Source organism: Puma concolor, chromosome D1 (assembly GCF_028749965.1).
Source record: "Puma concolor isolate L17-30 chromosome D1, mPumCon1.1.hap2, whole genome shotgun sequence".
Lineage (NCBI taxonomy): Eukaryota > Metazoa > Chordata > Mammalia > Carnivora > Felidae > Puma > Puma concolor.
In genome coordinates this window covers 16,301,702-16,320,318 of record NC_141676.1, presented here as the reverse complement: position 1 = coordinate 16,320,318, position 18,617 = coordinate 16,301,702, and the positions used below count along the sequence as shown (strand labels likewise).

The 18,617-nt window shown below is 58.9% G+C and overlaps 1 protein-coding gene across 1 annotated transcript; it reads right to left on the bottom strand.

Annotated features, from left to right (window-relative positions):
• Positions 1-181: 181 nt before the first annotated feature.
• MYBPC3 (myosin binding protein C3) lies at positions 182-17,917 on the bottom strand. Its single transcript, XM_086677529.1, has 33 exons — positions 17,772-17,917; positions 16,421-16,687; positions 15,765-15,878; positions 15,583-15,675; positions 15,348-15,496; positions 14,399-14,516; positions 13,852-13,900; positions 13,642-13,671; positions 13,431-13,484; positions 12,468-12,488; positions 12,081-12,244; positions 11,444-11,576; positions 10,901-11,025; positions 10,703-10,808; positions 10,442-10,608; positions 9,835-10,000; positions 8,812-8,918; positions 8,693-8,722; positions 7,072-7,211; positions 6,714-6,797; positions 5,855-6,014; positions 5,481-5,585; positions 5,203-5,391; positions 3,740-3,874; positions 3,390-3,557; positions 2,607-2,695; positions 2,277-2,472; positions 1,979-2,118; positions 1,594-1,753; positions 1,344-1,480; positions 870-1,056; positions 645-681; positions 182-494 (listed from the first exon to the last, which is right to left on the bottom strand). Exons 1-32 carry the CDS (start codon positions 17,794-17,796, stop codon positions 671-673), a joined length of 3,819 nt encoding a protein of 1,272 aa, XP_086533655.1. The 5' UTR covers positions 17,797-17,917; the 3' UTR covers positions 182-494; positions 645-670.
• Between the last annotated feature and the right edge of the window lie 700 nt (positions 17,918-18,617).

Genomic DNA, 18,617 nt, shown 5'->3' with positions numbered 1-18,617 from the left:
AAGGACATACACAGAAGTGGGGGAAGGCCGAGGTTTCTTCTAGTGTTTTATGAATGTAGGATTCCACTCTCAGCTTCATTCAACTCATTCATGAGACAGAATACCTGGAATTTTGCTCTGAAGGTCAAGTATATTTCCCTGTGCTTTTTGTGAAAAATGCGTTGGACAAGAAGAGTCAGTTCCTGTGACCGCACTGATTTTTTATTGCCCTTATACATTGAGAAGACATGGCAGGCCAGAAAGGCCTGTCCCCAACCACCATTTGCTGAGCCTACCACCCGTTTGTCCCAAAGACCTGAGAGCTTCCAGTGGGAGCTCAGTTCAGTCCGTGCTCCGAGCCCCCCAGGCCCGCTCACCTTAATTGCACTGCCCTACTGATGCTTCTACTAGCCCAACCCTAAGATACACACTTGCACACACATATCCAGCAGCAGAAGGCGGCTTGTCCAGCTTCCTTCCAGGCTCCCAGTACATGGGCTGGCATCCTGTGGCACCTGTAACACAGGTTCCCTTGTGAATGAGCTGCACCGATATCTTGCAAAGAGGCACCTGCACCCCCACTTCCTGATGGCTGCCCCTGAACCAAGGGCCAGGGCTCAGCCTCTGACCTGGGTGGCGGTGTCGGGGTGACTTGGAATACATACCTGGCCCTCTCTGGGAGCCAGCCGGATCACTGAGGCACTGTAGGGGAGGAGGAGGCCACGTCACATGTGTGTTTCTCAGCTCTGAGAGCAAAGCCCAGAAACCAGTACACATGTTGGACAAGACAGGGTCATTGCTCTCAGAGCCACCGCATGGCCCAGGCCAGCACAGTCCCAGCTGGTTCCCTGCCTCCACCACCCTGGGCCCTGGCCCTGTGGGCTCCTCACCTCGTACTTCTAGGCGGCACTCACACTGTGCCTCGCCTTGTAAGTTGGTGGCCCTGCAGACATAGATGCCCCCATCAAAGGGGCAGGTCTTTCTGATCTCCAAGGTCAACACTCCCTGCTTGCTGAACATGCGGAAGCGGGCATCTTCTCCCAGGTCCAGGCCATTCTTGAACCAGGAAACCTTGGGCTGTAAATCAGGTAACGGGAGGGAGGGAGACCATCTCAGGTTGACAGGAGACCTGGCAGGAACCTGTTTGTATTCTAGGGGCTCCCGCTGGAATCCAAACTATGCCTAAGCAGGGAATGAACAGGGAGCCAATGGAGAGTGCTGAGGCCCTGCTCAGGGAGAGGAGTCCGGCCCTGCGCCCCTGGGCAGTAGAAAGCAGGGAAAGGCTGGGGAGAGGACCGATGGAGGTTGGAGCCTCCAAACCCTGCCTCCTGAGTCTGCCTGGACCAGGATCCCAAACTGTCTACCTTGGGGCTACCCCGGACAGCACAGCAGAGGGTAGCATTGTAGCCAGCAATGACTGAGCGGTTCACCAGAGGGCGAGTGAAGCTCGGGGCCTCGGAGAAGTCCAGGGCCTTGTAGTTGGGTGGCTCATATGTGATGCCTGTGGGTGATAAGACTTTGCACCAAGAGTGCCACACCACGCTAGGCCCCCTCCCTGCTCCTACCGCCTCCCTGCCCCAGCTCCTCCTGGGGGTGGGAGTAAAGGTACAGCACCTGATCTGGGGATAAAGACAGGCTCCTTGGTGGTGGCCGCGTTGTCACTGGGTCCCACCGTGTTATGGCTGAAGACCCGGAAGTAGTAGCCGTTGCCAACGATGAGCTCCGAGATGACACAGTGAGTGCGACGGTAATGTTCCAAGACAGTGAACCACTCCTGGGGGTGTGGAGGAAAGAGAGGGTCTCTGGGGGTCAGGCCCTACTCCCTGCCAGGGGCCTCTTTTGGGTACCCCTGGTGTCTGTACCCCAACTGTGGAGGGACCCAGATCAGAGAGGAAGGATGAAAAGCAGACCCATTCTAAGGTCAGGGGAGGAAGCTGGTGCCCAGGTGTGCCCGGCCCTGGGGAGGGTACATATGGGGCGCCCAGAACCCCAGGCTCACCATGGTCTTCTTGTCAGCTTTCTGTACTGTGTAACCCAAGATCTCTGTGTTACCATCATCTTGGGGTGGCTTCCACTCCAGAACCACATTGAAACCCCATGCCTCAGTGACCCGAATATCCTGGGGAGGGCTTGGCTTGTCTGCAGGAGAGAGACCAGCCGGAACAGACCTCCTGAGACTGCTGGAGTATGAACAGAGGGCCCTGGGAGGCCCCCTCACCCCCGCCAGCCTGGACCTGGCCTGCCACCTTCTGCAGGGTCTCTGGGCATCTCAGAGAGGGGGCCCCAGTGCCACGCACCAACGACCCGCAGGACCAGCGTGGCCTTGTCCTCCATGTTCTCGATCCGCAGCATCACCTCGTAGGTGCCAGAGTGGGAGCGGCGAGCAGCCCGGATGAACAGGATGGTGTCCGTGGGGCTGTTGCGGATGCTCACCTCCTCGCCTGCCAGTGGCTGCCCCTCTTTGGTCCAGGTCACCTGAGGCCGGGGCTTGCCCTGCAGGGAGGGACAGCTCACCCCCAAGCCTGGCACGACTGGGTGGCATCTCAGGGTCTGGTCAGCCCCTGAAACTCCTCTACCCGCTAGGCAAGGACGACACACCAGGGCACAGAGAGGGGGACCAGCCCTACCTGGAAAGGAATGAGGAGGTTCACGGGCTCCCCGACCTTCCTCTGGATGGTCTGGCGCAGGTGCCGGGGCACCTGGAGCCGTGGCCGCTCTGCGGGTGCCAAGTGGGCAGCTCAGCAAGGGAGGGCTCAGCCCTGGGGAGCGCTACAGCTCCTCCCCTCCCGAGGCAGGGCCCAGAAGGCTATGGCTGAGGAAAATGCCCCGCCCTCAGCTCTCCCTATCCCAGCCCCAGATGGTCTACGGAACCCCTGCTTCTATCTCCACCTCACCACACCGCTGTAAGAGGCAGGGATTGGAGAGGGTGAGCAACTTGTTTGAGGTCACGCAGCTAGGAAGTCACAGGCCAGGATGCAAATGTAGACTTTTGGACTCTATCCCTGTCCTGCAGACTGTTTCTGCCCCAGTCTGCTGCCTCTTTCCGCTTTGAGAACCAATCTTTACGTGATTGATCCTTTGCTGGGAATAGAGGAATGGGGAGTGGATCCCAGATGGCCCAATGACGCTAAATTATGAACACGGGGACAATACCTACCTGTTGAACTGAGAGGCTCAGAGAACAAAACTCAAAGGCCTACATTTTCCCTGTCCCAGAACTAGGGGTTGATGCAGAAAAGCCCAGGGAACCCTCTCCGAATGTTTGCCCTGGGCCTGGGGCGTGAATAAAGGCTCAGACTCTCCTGTCCCTCTCTCCAGTAGGGTCTCCCGGGATGTCCCCACTTCCACCGACCCCAACGGCCAGGATGTCAGCGGCAGGTCTGTCCTGTGACTGCGCAAGGGCCACTCACGCAGTATCTCCTGCACCGTCACAGGCTCCTTGGTGGCGATGGGGGCCCCGGGCCCCGCCATATTGTGCGCCCGCACACGGAAGAGCAGCCGGGCCCTCGTGGGCAGGTCCTTCACCAGCAACGAGGTGCGTTCTGTCAGCCCCTCCAGGGCAGCTACCCACTCCGAGCCTGGCCGGGGAAGCCCATGGGCAGCATCAACATCAAGGGCCCGCCCCACTGCCCACCCTCCAGTGGCTGTCTGGGGCTTCTGCCATAAATAGGGGTCGAACAGGGTGACAGGTGCCGGTCCGAGGGGGGCAATTCAGAGGAGGGTGCTGGGTGAGGGTCCGGGGCTGGGCAGGGGCACTCACAGCCCTCCCGGCAATACTCCACGCTGTAGCCATCCAAGCCTCTGGCTCCCACCCGCTCTGGGGGCCGCCACTTGAGGGAGACGGTGGTGTCTGAGACATCCTCCACGGCCAGGTGGGTGGGCTCACTGGGGGGGCCTAGGCAGAGGCAGGGTCAGAGAGGGGTCTGAGTGAGCCTACACCACTGGGGGAAACGGAAGGGCTCTGACCCAGACCCTCAACTGGCCACCGGTCACGCAGGGACACTTGCCCTTAGCCTGGCTTATTCGAGGGCTGTCAGAATTATTTCAGCTCCCACTAAAAGACCTGTCTCTAGATAGGCTTACAAACAAACACAGCAATTACAAAAGAGAGCCTAGGGCCGCCTGGGTGGCTCAGTCGTTAGGCAGTAGACTTCATTTCCGCTCAGGTCATGGTCTCACGTGAGACTGAGCCCCACTTCAGGCCCCACGCTGGGCATGGAGCCTGCTTACGATTCTCTTTCCCTGCCTCTTCTCTCCTTCTCAAAAAAAAAAAAAAAAAAAAAAAAAAAAAGAGCGCTAAATAGGAATAGATACCCAAAAGAGCACAAACATGCTTAGAAGGAGCCCCTTCTGTCAGACAACACAGGAAATGCTATAAATGTAAGTTAAAGAAAAACTAGCTGAAAACGAGATTTCCTGGCACTGTATGATCAGGCGAGTTGACTAACAGCTAATAGTTGACTGACTGGAAGCCAGTCTCTAAAGAGAGAGGCCTGGACCCTTCTCCCCACAGTCCCCCCCACCCCCACCCCTTGCCTCCATCTCCCCAACCGTGCTGGGTCCTTGGGCAGGGGGTGGCTTCTGCCCATGCCACAGACAGCCACCCCCCCCCCACTCCCACATCCTGGTAGGGACAGCTGTCTTTGAGAGCCTGACACACCTGTCAGCATCCCTTCCACCCTCTCGACCCCCGTGACTCAGATGAGGAAATGGCGACTTCAGGGCAGTGACCCCAGATGGCCCTCCTGGGGGTGGTGGAGACAGACCCACGCCTCTTAGACCCCAAGGCGCCCAGTGCCCTCACCCTATCCCATATACGACAAATCCTGCTTGAAGGGAGTGGGGAAGAGGGGACAGTTAACATTTATTGAGCACCTGCTGTATGCCAGATGTTCTGCCTGCGTTATCTCATTTCACCCTAACCTCAGTTCCATGAAGTAGATACTGTCATTATCCCCATTTTACAGATGTGGAGAGTGAGGCCTGAGAGGCACCAACAGAGTGGTGAGAGGCTCAGCTCCACCCCTACCAGCTAGGTGACCTTGAGCAAGTCTTCTAACTTCTCAGAGCCTCACTTCCGTCCTCTGTGAAATGAAAAGGATTATCCCCGAGGGAGCCTTTTAAAAGGGACCCGGATGTAAATGCCTAGTGGGGTGGCCGCCCACAGAGCAGCTGCTTCTGACCAGGGAGGGCGTGGGGCAGTGCCAGGCCAGGCAGGCTCACCAATAGGCATGAAGGGCTGGGAGGCAGGGCTGGGCCTGGACATGCCGATGGCATTGACCGCGTAGACTCGCATCTCATACACCACGCCCTCAATCATGCGCCGCGCCTCGTGGCTCAGCTCCCGCAGCAGGTCAAAGTTCAGCCGCATCCACCGGAAGCTCTTCTTCTTCTTGCGCTCCAGGATGTAGCCTGATGAAGGAGAGACAGGAGCTCTGGTCTGGGGCCCAGCCTGCCCCACAACCCCGGCCCTGAGCTCTATCCCCGTGCCCTGCACTCACCCAGGACTGGCTGCCCCCCGTCGTAGGCAGGCGGCTCCCACTGCACGGTGCAGGAGTCCTCACCCACATTGCTGATCTTGGGGGCCGCGGGGGGATCTGGCACATCTGGAGGGATGGACCCACATCAGCCCCGCCCAGGGCCCAGGGCCAAGGCTGCCTGCCCCCACCACCCCACAGATGCTTCCAGAATGCACTTCTGATCGTGTCACCAGCCTGTGACCAATGCTTTTCATGGCTCCCCACTGCCCACATTCACCCCATGTCCTCATCCCAATCCTCTCCATGGAGCTGAGAGCATGCCCGTGATGTTTGTCACGTGGCTAAACGAGTAAATGGACGGGCCTCCCTGGTGGCCCCAGGCCAGCCAGCCTCACCGATGACCTTGACCGTGAGGTTGACCTGGTCCTCGCCCACAGGGTTCTTCACTGTGACAACGTAGACACCCTCGTCTTCCTTCTCTGCCCCCTCGACAGTGAAGATGCTGCGGTCCTTGGTGGTCTCCACCCGCACCCGGCCCTCGGTCTCACACAGCAGCTGGGGTGGGGGGGAGGGGAAGTGGGGGAGAAGGGCCAAGTCAGACACCACAGGCTTTGACAGCCCGTGCAATGGCCAGAGATAGGAACAGAACTCCGCACGGGGTCCCGGGAGCAGATGTAGCTTGAGTGGAAACTGCACTCTTGTGAGCACCGAGTCCAGACAGCTTTGTTTAGCGCTCGCCGTGGGCAAAGCACTGGGGCCAGGGGCTTGGGCTCTAGGTCTGGCTTTATCACGGAGCTTTAGGCAATCACCGATTTTCTCTGTGCCTCAGTTTTCTCATCTGCCAAATGGAAATCACATGACCTTACAGAGCTGAGGATCCCGAAAGACCTCAGGTGGGTGGAGGGGTCAACTGTGCCTGGAGGAGGAAGAGCTGACCCGAGTGGTGCCCAGGCAGCTGCTCTGACAGAAAAGTGCCAGAGAAACCCCCTCTCCAGTCGGGAAGAAGTACAAAGTCAAGGTCGGCCCAGGGAGACAGGAGCCTTGGGAACAGCCCGGTCATGAGGGCTTCCCAGCAATGTTCAGGGAACTCGTGCCTGACCGAGGCATGAGGATCCCACGTAGACCATGCCTGGGGCAGGAACACAGCTGGCCAGATGTGGTGGCTTCACGGAGACCTCACCAAAGGGTGGAAACCGTGTAGGCAGAAAATCACGGGAGGCAAACGAGCTGGATCCCACCATCAGCCTCACTCACCTTCTTGTCAAACACCCACTCATCACTGTCACCTGCATCCTCCCCTGGGGCATCCAGGGATGGCCCTGCTGGGACCTTGTTCTTCTGGGAACAGAGCCGGAGGGAAGCAGGGGGAAGAGGGGCTGACTCAGCCTGGAGGGTATCATCCCTGCCCAGCGGCCCCTCTGGCCCCCCTTTGCCCACCCACATTCTGCTGCCCACCTTGCCCGCCTCCCAGCCAGCTGAGCCTCTACACTCCCAGTGGGTAGCCAGTTGTAGGGTGTGCACTTGTGGGGTGGGGTGGGGAGCCGATGCCAACACCCATTGGTCCCACGCACCCATTTTACAGATGGGGAAGTGGAGGAGGGATCCACAGTACCTGTGTGAGGGTCTTCTGCCAAATCACAGTGGGAGCAGGGTCCCCAGAGATAGGGACATCCAGGCGTAGCTTGTTCCCAGCCACAACCACAATCGTATCCGGCTTGCGGCCCGGGCAGTCCAGGTGGATCTTGGGAGGTTCTGGGGGGGAAATGGCATAGGTCAGAAAAAGGGGCAGGGGCCCAAGCCCCACGAAAGAGGCAGAAACTGGAAGGAGTCCATGCCCCTGGTGGTTGTTTTTTAATCAATTCGACTGACATAATTTCCATTCAAGAAGATGCCAAGATTTGAGCATACGGCTCGATGAGGTGTCACAATTGTATACACCTGTGCAACCACCACCAGGTCAAGATCTAAGACCTTTCCATCCCCCCAGGAAGTTCCAGGGAGGTTTGTAACACCGGGTCGCCTACTGTAGCATTTCTCAGACTGCGCTTAGGAGGAACACCAGTGTCTTGCCAGAAAAAAGAAAAAGAAGTTTCCGCGGCCAAATCGATGAGGAGGCCCTGGATTAAACAAAGTTAGCACATTTCTTCACCACAGGATTTTCCAGAGCCTTTGAGATGCTTCTGAGTCAGCAGGAGGTGGCCCAAGTGTTCAGTGATTCTCAAACTGACTTCATGGAACCCTTTTTGTTTCCCCCCTAAATTCTCAGGTTAGTTAACATACAGTGTGGCCTTGGCTTCAGGAGTAGAATCCAGTGGTTCATCACTTACATATACCTTTTTTAATGCTTTTTTATTTTATTTTATTTTATTTTATTTTATTATTATTTTTTTTTTTGAGAGAGAGAGAAAGTGTGCGTGTGCAAGCGGGGAAGGAACAGAAAAAGTGGGAGACAGAGAATCCAAAGCAGGCCCAGGCTCTGAGCTGTCAGCACGGAGCCTGACACGGGGCTTGAACTCACAAACCACAAGATCATGACCTGAGCTGAAGTGGGACGCTTAACCGACTGAACCACCCAGGTGCCCCTCCAACCACGGAACCCTTTTTAAATTTTTTTTTTAACGTTTATTTATTTTTTGAGACAGAGAGAGACAGAGCGTGAACAGGGGAGGGGCAGAGAGAGAGGGAGACACAGAATCGGAAGCAGGCTCCAGGCTCCGAGCCGTCGGCACAGAGCCCGACGCGGGGCTCGAACTCCCGGACCGCGAGATCGTGACCTGAGCCGAAGTCGGACGCTCAACCGACCGAGCCGCCCAGGCGCCCCTCCAACCATGGAACCCTTTTTAAATGGAGTATCCCTATTCAATGAATGAACTTAGTTTGGAAAGCCCTGGCCTAGAGCATGCTTCAGCCCGGACTACCCTCCGGAAGTTAGGATAAATGCTTGATGTTTAATGTAAAAGAAGGAGGGGTACTTCTGAAAGCAGAAAATTAATGATGAAACCTCACATCTTCTCGTCTCATCTTTCCTACACCCCGTGGAGGAGGCACGTCAGGATTCCCACTTCAGAGAATAGGAAACTGAGGTGCATAGAGATTATAACTGGCCCATGGTTCTGACTGACAGAGCTGGGGCTTGGGTCTTGAGGTCCCCACTCCAGCTTCCTTGCTCTTCCCTCTGTGAATGGAGAGGGACATGGGTGGAGTGGGCATGGGGGGGAGGTCCCGCGACTCACCTTGCCTGGGCACGAAGTCAATCTTGACCTCTGCAAGAGAAGGGAGAGCATGCGGCACGGGGCTGGGCACAGGCAGAGCCCGGCGACGGGGCCCCCACCCGGCCCGGGCGCCCGCTCACCCATGAAATGGAGTTTCGCTGACAGGTTGCAGGCGAAGCCCTCGGGCACGAAGCTGTAGTCCGCCTCGTCGGCAGGCGTGACGTCGTCAATGGTCAGTTTGTGGACTCTGCAGGGATGTGGTGGCTCAGGGGAGCCCACTGGACCACACACCCCAGTCTCGTGGTAGTCAGGGCTCCAGAGGGCCCCTGCCCCGCCTTAGCTCAGTGGGGTGCTGGTATTTTAAATGCTTTCTCGGGGCGCCTGGGTGGCGCAGTCGGTTAAGCATCCGACTTCAGCCAGGTCACGATCTCACGGTCCGTGAGTTCGAGCCCCGCGTCGGGCTCTGGGCTGATGGCTCAGAGCCTGGAGCCTGTTTCCAATTCTGTGTCTCCCTCTCTCTCTGCCCTTCGCCTGTTCATGCTCTGTCTCTCTCTGTCCCAAAAATAAATAAACGTTGAAAAAAAAAAATTTAAATGCTTTCTCTATTTTTGACTTTCTAGCTCCCTCGCGTGTTTTCAGAGGTAGGCAATGTACACGTGCCCCTTGGCTGGGCCTTTAGAGACTGATCGGGGGCTGCTGTCACTAATCTCTGTGGCCTTGGACCCAGCACGGGCCGGTGCAGATGCTCGAGGCATGAGTAAGAGAGTGGGAGAGAGTGAGGGCCCTTGGCCAGAGCTGGCCTGCCTGCCTCCTGCCCTGCCCTGGCCATGACCCGCGGGGAGGGGGCCGGGGGAACTCCCAGCCTGTCTGTCTCTCTCACTACTTCTCTCTTTCTGTCCTCTGCCTCTGCAGGGTTCTCTTCTGTATGCTCCCGTCTCTCGCTCTCTCTCTGTCTCTCTGTCTCAGTCTGTGCCCTGTGTCTATTTGTGTGTCTCTTCCTGTCCCTCTCTGTCTCACTGTCTCTCTGTCTCTCCCTGTTTTTCCCTGTCTCCCTATGTGTCTCTAGTGTCTGTTTCTCCCTCTGTCTCTCTCTCTCTGTCTCAGTCTCTGCTCTCCCATCTGCCTGCCCCCCTTTGCATCGGGGCCCAGCTCTGCACACTCACCGCCCAACGTGGGACGCCTTGACGCGGCTGTCGGGCACCAGCTCCTTCCCGTTCTTCAGCCACACGCCCCGCACGTTCTCATCGGACACTTCACACTTGAACACCGCCTGGTCCTTGGCACCCACGGTCAGGTCTGCGATGCTCTGGTACACCTCCAGCTTTTTCTCTGGGGGGCGGAGGGCAGGGCAGAGCCAGTGAGCCGGGGAGGGTGTGTGTGGGTGTGGGCGTGAATCGGTGTGGAGATCACACGGGCATGTGAAAACCCGAATGTGCACGCGTGAGTGTGATTCATGTGTGCCTGCGATGATGGGACGGGGTGCACGAGGAAGCTCAAGTGTGCGTGTGGTGCGGGGCGACACTGACCAGGCCCATCTGGCCCTCCCAGTAGTCTCTGAGGTGGCCACCTCGGCACCCCCATTTTACAGATGAGAGTGGCGAGGCTCGATGTGTCAGAGTGACCTGCCCAAGGTCACACAGGCCTCCATCCTGGGTTTGCCCGATTCCCGAACACGGCCGGGGGTGGTGCTGGGGCCGAGGGCGCCCAGGGCCTTGCAGCCTCCCGTGCTCCCCTCCCCCCCCCCCCCCCCCCCCCCCCCCGGGGCCTCACCCTGAACGATGAGCTCGGCCAGCGCCTGGCCCCCGCTGGTGCGCAGCGCGTAGTGCCCCGCGTCCTCCAGCGTCGCCTCGTTGATGATGAGGTGGTGCCTCTGCCCGTCTTTCTTGAACCGGTATTTGAAGGTCTCCTCCCTGGTCAGCTCCACCCCATCCTTCAGCCTGGCCGGTGGGCGGGCGGTAAGTGCCGAGGCCTCCTTTGGGGATGCCCGCAGGCCCCCCAGCCCTGCCCAGCCCCCGTGCCTCTGGCACTCACCACTTGACCTGGGCCCCCTCCTCAGACACTTCGCACTCAAACTCCACCCGCTGCCCCACCATCACCAGCTGGTCTTCCAGGGGCCGAGTGATCAGCACGGGGGGCTCTGGCGAGCAAGGAGAACGTAGATGGCCGAGCCCTGTGCACCCCCCCCCCCGCAGGGTCCCAGCCTCCCAGGGGCCCCCGGTCCGGGCCCACCTTTGACGAACAGCTCGGTGCTGCACTTCTCCCCGCCCACCACGCACTGGTAGGCCGCGTCATCGGCCAGCGAGCACTGGCTGATGGTCAGCGTGCGCTTGGCACCCACGGACTCGAAGATGTACCTGTGCCGGGGGCCGGGGGCGGGGCATGGATGGACAGCCGTCACTCACCTCGTGTGTCCCAGGTGCCCCGTCCGACCCCCTCCTCCCGTCGGACCGTGCCCCCACCCCCGAGCCTTCCTTCCCGGAGCTGGGCCTTACTTGCTGTGGAGCAGAAGGGGCCACGGGAGCATCCAGGCGGGAGGAAGCGAGACCCGGAGCAAAAGGGCGAGGAACAGAGACAGGCAGAGACAGAAAGATGGGCAATTCGACCCAGGGAGAGGAAAATGGGGAGAGACACGCAGGGCAGAAGCCGCACAGAGACAGAGAACACGGCAGCGGCCGGCCGTGAGAGGCACGGAGAGCAGGCTGGGAGCCTCCCTGCCCCCGCTGCTCCCAGGACTGCACCTGCCCCCCCCCCCCACCCCCAGCCCCACCGCACCTGCCGCTCATCTGGATCTCCTGTCCATTCTTCAGCCACTTGACCTCGGCGTCGGGGTCGGCCAGCTCCACGGTCAGCCGGATCTTATGGCCCTTGCTCACCTGGTAGGCGGGCTCCAGCTTCTTCTGAAAGGCTGAGCACCTCCGTCAGCACCCCCACTGCCCTGCCGCCCCTGCTGCCCCAGAAGGCTCACACGCATCGCCGTGGCTGGTGGCCGTGCCACTGGGCCGAGTCCTCGCACCACCCTCTGCCTGTGTCCCCCATTTTCTCTGTCTCCACTGTGCCTGTCTCTTTATTATCTCTGTCTGTTCTACGTGTCTGTCTCCTCTCTATTTGTCCTTCTGCCTTCCTTGGGGTCCCCTCCACCTGCTCAGCTCAGGGATGGGGTTAGCAGCTCCCAGAGAGACAGAAGCTTGGCCGGAGAGGGAGACAGCGGCCAAAGGGACCTTCTCTCCTTCTTGACTCTGCTTTACAGCACCCCCCAGGCTTCTACTCAGTGAGGAGGGCCCAGCTGTGCTCTGTCCTCTTCTTGTGGTGTCTCTGGTCTAAGCTGACTCTTACCTTTTCGTGTGTGTGTGTGCGCGCACGTGAGTGTGTGCGTGTGCCCTCTCCTCTTGCATGGCAGCAGAGGGCTAACCTGTGCTCTTCTTCTCATCTCGCTTCATGCCCTTGAGCCTCTTGAGCATGCCGCGCAGGTCGGTGATGCCGTGCTGGAAGGCGATGCGCTCATATTCGGAGGGGGATGCCTGCCGCAGGATCTCCCACACGTCCTCCTCGGCTGGCGCCTCCAGCCTCGGGTCCCTGCGTCCAGCAGAGAGGCCTCAAGGGAATCCCCTCTGGCTGGGGGGGGGGGGGGGGGGGCAGGCAGGACTGTTGCCCCCCGCCCTCCCCTGGGGTGAGGCTTCCTGGGGCCCAGGACCCCTCTGGTGGTGCCGCTTGGGCTGGCTTTGGACCTCGAGTTCAGTATGGGGGAGTCCTGGTGGAAGTGGGGGTGACGGGGGCGCAGGCTTCATCACGCACTCACCTTAGGTTCCGGAAACTGCTGCTCCGGGCAGGACAAAAAGGCAGTGGACCATTAGAGGCATGGGCCACCTGCCCACAAAGGCCCTGGGGCCACAGCCCGTGGGCCTTCACCCCTCCCTTCTCCCCACACCAGTGTCCCTCCATTTACACAGCAGGGCCTTCCCCACACAGGGCCTTGTTTGTTCCTCCTGAGCTCTGGCAGGTGAGTATCTGGAGAACCAAAACTCAGAGACGCCCCAGGCAGTGGGGATCCACACTCAGGTCTGTCCGATTCCCAGCCCTGTCTGTCACCAGGGTACAGAGTCCCACCAACACCCTGTTGCCCCCAAACACCGGCCCCCGATGCTTACTCTCTAGGCCGCGGCAGCATCAGCCACAACGCAGGGTCCAGGAGAGAGAGGGAGAGGACAGAGTCAGCTAGAGGGGCTGGGGGAGAAATCCCTGCAGCTTGGCGCCCCCTCCCAGCTTCTTGTGAGTCCCTGGAGTCTACTGAGGCAAGCTCTCATGGACTCAAGCGTCAGGGGTCGTGGGGGGCCCTGGGAGGATGTTAGTTCACAAGATATCATGTCTGCAGAGCCCTCTGACTCTTCCCAACACCAGGATTATCCAATTTTTTTTTAATGCTTATTTATTTTTGAGATACAGAGTGAGACAGAGCACAAGGGGAAGAGGGACAGAGAGAGGAGACACAGAATCCGAAGTAGGCTCCAGGATCTGAGCCATCAGCACAGAGCCCGATGCAGGGCTCGAACCCACGAACAGTGAGATCGTGACCTGAGCCGAAGTCACCACTTTACTGACTGAGCCACCCAGGCACCCCTAGGATTATCCCATCTGACAGACAGGGAAATTGGTTTAGAGAGGTACAGTAACCAGCTCAGGGCCACACAGCCGGAAAACCGCATTGCTGGGATTTGAAATGGGGCCTCACCCTCTGCCCAGGAGCTGCTACCCAGGGACTCACCTCTTCTTCAGCAGCGAGCTGAAATCCAGAGTTCCAGCGTCCTCGTGGCTGTCACTACGGAGAGGGGCCCCAGTAAGGACCTCCCCAACTGGAAGAGGCTTGGGGAGGTGGGGGTGGGGAGAGGTACTGGGAGAGGAAGGGACACTGTCTGGATGGGGGGCTCCATCTCAGAGCCCCGAAGTCTGACAAGCATGGGCTGGGAGAGGGGTACCTGATCCGCCGACCACTTCCAGCCAGGCTCCTGTGGGGTTAGAACCAGTTCCTTCAGCTGCCCGGGGGAGCTTGCTGTCCCCCATCACTATCAACTTCAGCTCTGTCCCCCCACAGCCCCCCCCCCACATCATTCCCAGCCCTGACCCCGAGGGGCTTCAGATCCCAGCACTGGCCTCCCTGCCGTCCCTGAGAAGAGATGACCACTCACGTGCGGCGGAAAGCTGATCGGAGGTCCAGGTCTCCAGGGCCAATGGCCTCTGCGTTCAGAGAGGGAGATGAGACAGGGAAGGGGCTTCAGAGGGCACACCCCAGAAGCCTCACTCACCCCGGAGTCTCCGAGTATTACAGACCTGCCCATCCACGACCCTTGAGAGCGGGCATCTGCCCCAGGACCCCACATTCTGAGCCTTTCCAGAACTGAGGTACCAGGGAGTTTGGGTAGTTTTTGGTCCCCAGCCCCTTAGCGGTGGCTGATCTCCCACTCAGCTCCCAGCTCACCCTTCACCTGTTCACCTGTGCCAGGAGCCTGGACCATCTCACCATCCAGGTGAGATCTGGACTTGGCTGTCAGACCCCACCCCAACCCTGAGAACCTCCATGGGTTTCTCTCGTGCCCCTGCATGAGCAGCACTGGGCATGTGGGCAGCGGTTGTCCGGTTGGGACTAGGCATCCTCCTTAGTGTTGGGAAATGGAGGCAGACGTGGGGGATGAGACCCATGGGGACCTGAGCCCGGGACGCCAGGGCTCCCCTCACCATGGACAGTGAGACTGAAGTTGCAGCTGTCAAATTTGTCCTTGGTGGAAACCTCACAGCGGTAGCCACCTGCGAAAGTAGTCTGGGCATCTGTAATGTGCAGCTCAAACAGGTAGACCTGTAGAAGGAAGGTATCAGGGGAGACCAGGGACCGGAAGAGAAGGCCCTTCACTCCTAAAGGAGACTGGGAGTGGCTAATGGCCACCAACATTTTCACCCCTCAGGGTTTAGTTAACCTGTGGGTAAGGGTTTTGTGTAAATAGGAAAAAGAGCCCCTTTTCAAGACACATGACTGCCATCTGCTGGCACAAGGTGGTAATAAAATATACATCTGTGATGGCTACGAGGCAAATGACCTTCACTTAAGACAAGGCACTTTTGTGCAGTGCACAACCCACACAACTGAACGTGTTGGCCCTGCCCTGCCAGAGGAGCCTTTGCCTGGGCCAAGACTGTGGAAGAGTGGGAGGAGCAGAAGCTGGGAGTCAAAGCACAGGTTCTAGGCCTGGCTCTGAGTGACATCAGACCAGCCACAACAACCTCTCAAGCTTCAGTTTCTTTGTATAATGAAGGGCCCCTTGAGCTCCAATACTCATCCATCCAGAGGGTTCACATCTTCACTGGCTGATGCCACCTGCCCCCATGCTTCATGAGGTCCCTCAGCCTTCCTGGGCCCCCTGCCTCCACAAGTTTTATTATGCCCCCTTAAGACTGTCATGCCCTCCAAGCCCCGCATGTCCCACAGGTCTCCTGGGCCTCCGCATTGTCCCCGGGTGCCCCTGGCTATCCAACCTGCTTCCCAACTTCCCTAGGTCTCGTTTTTGCACCTCCTGTGTGCCTTCAGTCTCAGGGTGACCCCCAGGCTCCCCTGTGCCCGCGGTGCCTCCCAGGGGCTCCCAAGCCCTCTTTCCAGGGGGCCCCTGAACCATGCCGTGCCCGCAGGCCCCACCTTGCTGGTCCGGTCGTAACTGTTGTGCAGCTGCAGGTGTTGGCCCACCTTGCTGCTCAGGTCCACCCACTTGCCCTTGAACCACTTGACTGTGGGCGGTTTCAGAAGGCTGGCGCCGGCCACGCGGGCTGAGAAGGTGATGCTGCCACCTGCAGGGAAAGGGCGACAGGCTGGGCCTGGGCGGGTGCCCTGCTGTGCCCTGCCCCTGCCCCGGGGTGCCGCAGCCCACACTCACCTGCAGTCACCTCACCATCCTGTGGCCGCATTATGAAGAGGCCGATGGGGTCATCAGAGGCACCAGAGCCATCGGGGGCTGCTGAGCTTGACCCTGTGAGCAGAGGCCTTTGTGACCTGCCTTGGGACACCCCATCCGCTGGCCTTCACCGTCCCTGCACCGCCCTCCCTGCACCGGCTCACCTTTGGGACTTGGGGAGCCTCCTTCCTCCTCAGTGGTCGAGGCCAGTGCTTCTCCGGAGCCTCCAGGAGCCTCAGTAGGGGCAGGAGCAGGGCCCGGCACAGGCTCTGCTTTCTCTGGAAGGGAAAGGGTGGGGGGTCGTGGAGCAGCTTCTAAGCAGAGAGCCCTCCTCTTGCCCCTGGTCCCCCTCAATCTTTGCAGGCTGGTCACATACTGCAGTGCGCGCATCTGGCCTCCTCACCCTCGCAGACTGCGCTCCCACGCCCTGGTGGGTCAGCCCGGGAGGCTGTGGGCTCCGTTCCCCCCTCCTTTCCCCAGGGGGTCCCTCCACACCCGCAGCAACCAGGGGCTTCCCTGCCAGCGCACGCAGCCCACCGAGTCCCCATCTGTGAGAAGGCATCTGGAGGGAGGGCTGCATGGTGCCTTATCCATCTCAGAACTTTCCCTACTTCCACAATGACTGGAACAGGCCAGGGAGACACATGGGGACACTCAGTGAGGTCTTGCTGCAGAAAAGGGAGGAAGGGAATTCCTGGCAGACGGCTCAGCCAAAGCAAAGGCAAGAAAGTGGAAAGGCTCCTCCTATACCCTGGGTGAGGGAGAGATGGCCAGGCTGCCCCAGAAGCTCAAACCTAGGGAAGGCGGACCAGGGTCTTACCTGCTTCTATGACCTTGAGGTCAAACTTGACCTTGGAGGAGCCAGCGATGACTGCGTAGGGTCCCTGGTCGGCGGGGCCCACGTCCCGCACTGTCAGAGTGTGCCTCGTGCCCTCGGCTGCTAGGCCATACTTGTCACTGGCGCTGATGTCACTGCCCCCCCGCTGCCAGCGCACCTTTACTCCTGACCGCTCTGTCTCGGCCTCGAACACAGCAGGGCTGCTGGCTGCCACCTCCACTGACCTTGGCTTCTTGCTGAAGGCTGAGACTGAGATAGGCCAATGGAGGTTGCAGGAGCCACTGGCTGGCCCAGGCACCCCACCCCTGCATCCCTTCTTCCTAAAGCACTTTAATGCATCGCCTCATTTAATGCTTCAGTGGCTCTATGAGACAGATGCAATTATTATGCCCATTGCTCATATGCGGACACTGAGGCTCAGAGAGTTCAAGTGACTTATCCAACATCACACAGCCAGTAGGCAGAAGAGCCAGGGCCGTGGTCCTAACCTCCACACAAGAATTTTGTTAGGTATGTCCTTGGACACCTGACCCTTCCTTCCTGGGGAAGCCCAACTCCCTCTCTCCCCCACCATCTGGGGCCCTTGGCAAGGGGCAGGTACTCTGTCCACTTGAATTGTGGCTAAATTTGTTCTCCAAGGGCCTCAGGCTGAGAATCAGCAACTGAGATAAAGCTGGCCTGGGAGGCTCTGGGGGCTGGGGGGCTGGGTCCCTGCCCTGAATGACCTTGGTAAGGGCACAAGCCAGGACCAAGTCCCTGGCCTGTGACTTTCTCTGCCCTTGGCCCAGGATCAGGGCTTCTCGACCATTCTCTCGCAGAGCAGAAGAACTGGCATTTTCACACCAGGTGTGAGGGCCACAGGAATGCAGGCTCATAAAGCAGAGACTATCACAACTGGAGAGAGCCAACTCAACTCCCCCTTATGCAGATAGGGAAACTGAGACCCAGAGAGGGCAAGGGCTTGCCCAAGAGCATTCGGCGAGACTGGCTCAAGTCTAGACTCAACTTGGGCCCCTGCCTGTGGCAGCCTTTTCCCAAAAGGCAAGCCCAGGCTTAATCTTGCTGCAGAAGGAGATGGGATGGGGATAGGGAAGGGATCTTCTTCTGTCCCGAGACTGGGGTGATGGCCCACTCTGTACCCCCTGGCCCTGGTTCACCCTCACTCTCATCAGAAGGATGGGAAGGAGAAACCAAGAATCAGAAAAAGACCCAGAAGACAGCCCCCACTCTCAGGAACTCAGGAACTCAGGAACTCACTCAGGAACCCCCCCAGTTGTAGATGCCCCAGCCCTCCTGGCCCCCCACTCAGCCCCAACCCTAGACCTGCGGCTACCTGGCTTCTTCCCCGGCTCAGGCATCTTGAGAGAGATCACACCAGGATCTGAGCAGTCACAGGCCACCCAAGGAGGATCTGAGCAGGACCCGTCCCCCCACACTATATAATGGGCCCTCCCCCTCCCCAGGATTTCTTATCTGCCTCTTGCCCAACCACCTGCTAAATATAGACAAATTCCAGAGAGCGAGGCTCTCCAGGGCGATGGCAGGGCCACACTGTTCCCGGCTATCTCCTGTCCCTTCCCCCTCGGGTCCAATATGACGGCTTCTGCCCCTCTAACCCTTGGTAAGCCTCAGGGGCACCCCAAGCCCTATCTATATGTTCATCTGACAGGGAGATTGTATGGTGAATTGGCACAGATCCAGATCCTGGGGCCGGGCTGCCCTGAGACCAGGCACTGCCCTTTCCTTAACCTCAGTGCCTTAGTTCCCTCATCTATAAAGTGGGGTGATGAAAGCAGCATCCACTGTGTAGGACTGTTCCATGAACGAAGTGGGTTTATAAATGGAAAGGCGAGAGCAGGGCCAGGCACACAGGAAGTGCTGAATGAAAATATCTCTCCTGCTGCGGCGCACAGGGCCCCGGGCTGGCCTCGTGCTGCAGAGTCCTGGGTGGGCTTAGTCCAGGGCCATGTGGGGAGAGAGCAGTACTGGGGGCTGGTGCCACCCAAGGGGAAGGGCCGGGCGGGGTCTGCAGGTAAGGGTATTGGGGTAAACCTCAAAGCGGAAGGCAGAAACAGAGATGGCTCTTGCCAAAGTCACAAGGATTCACACGGAAAATACCGCCAGAATATTCTGAATTCCCATCCCCACCCCCACTGTTCCTCTATGAACTCTGGCCGTC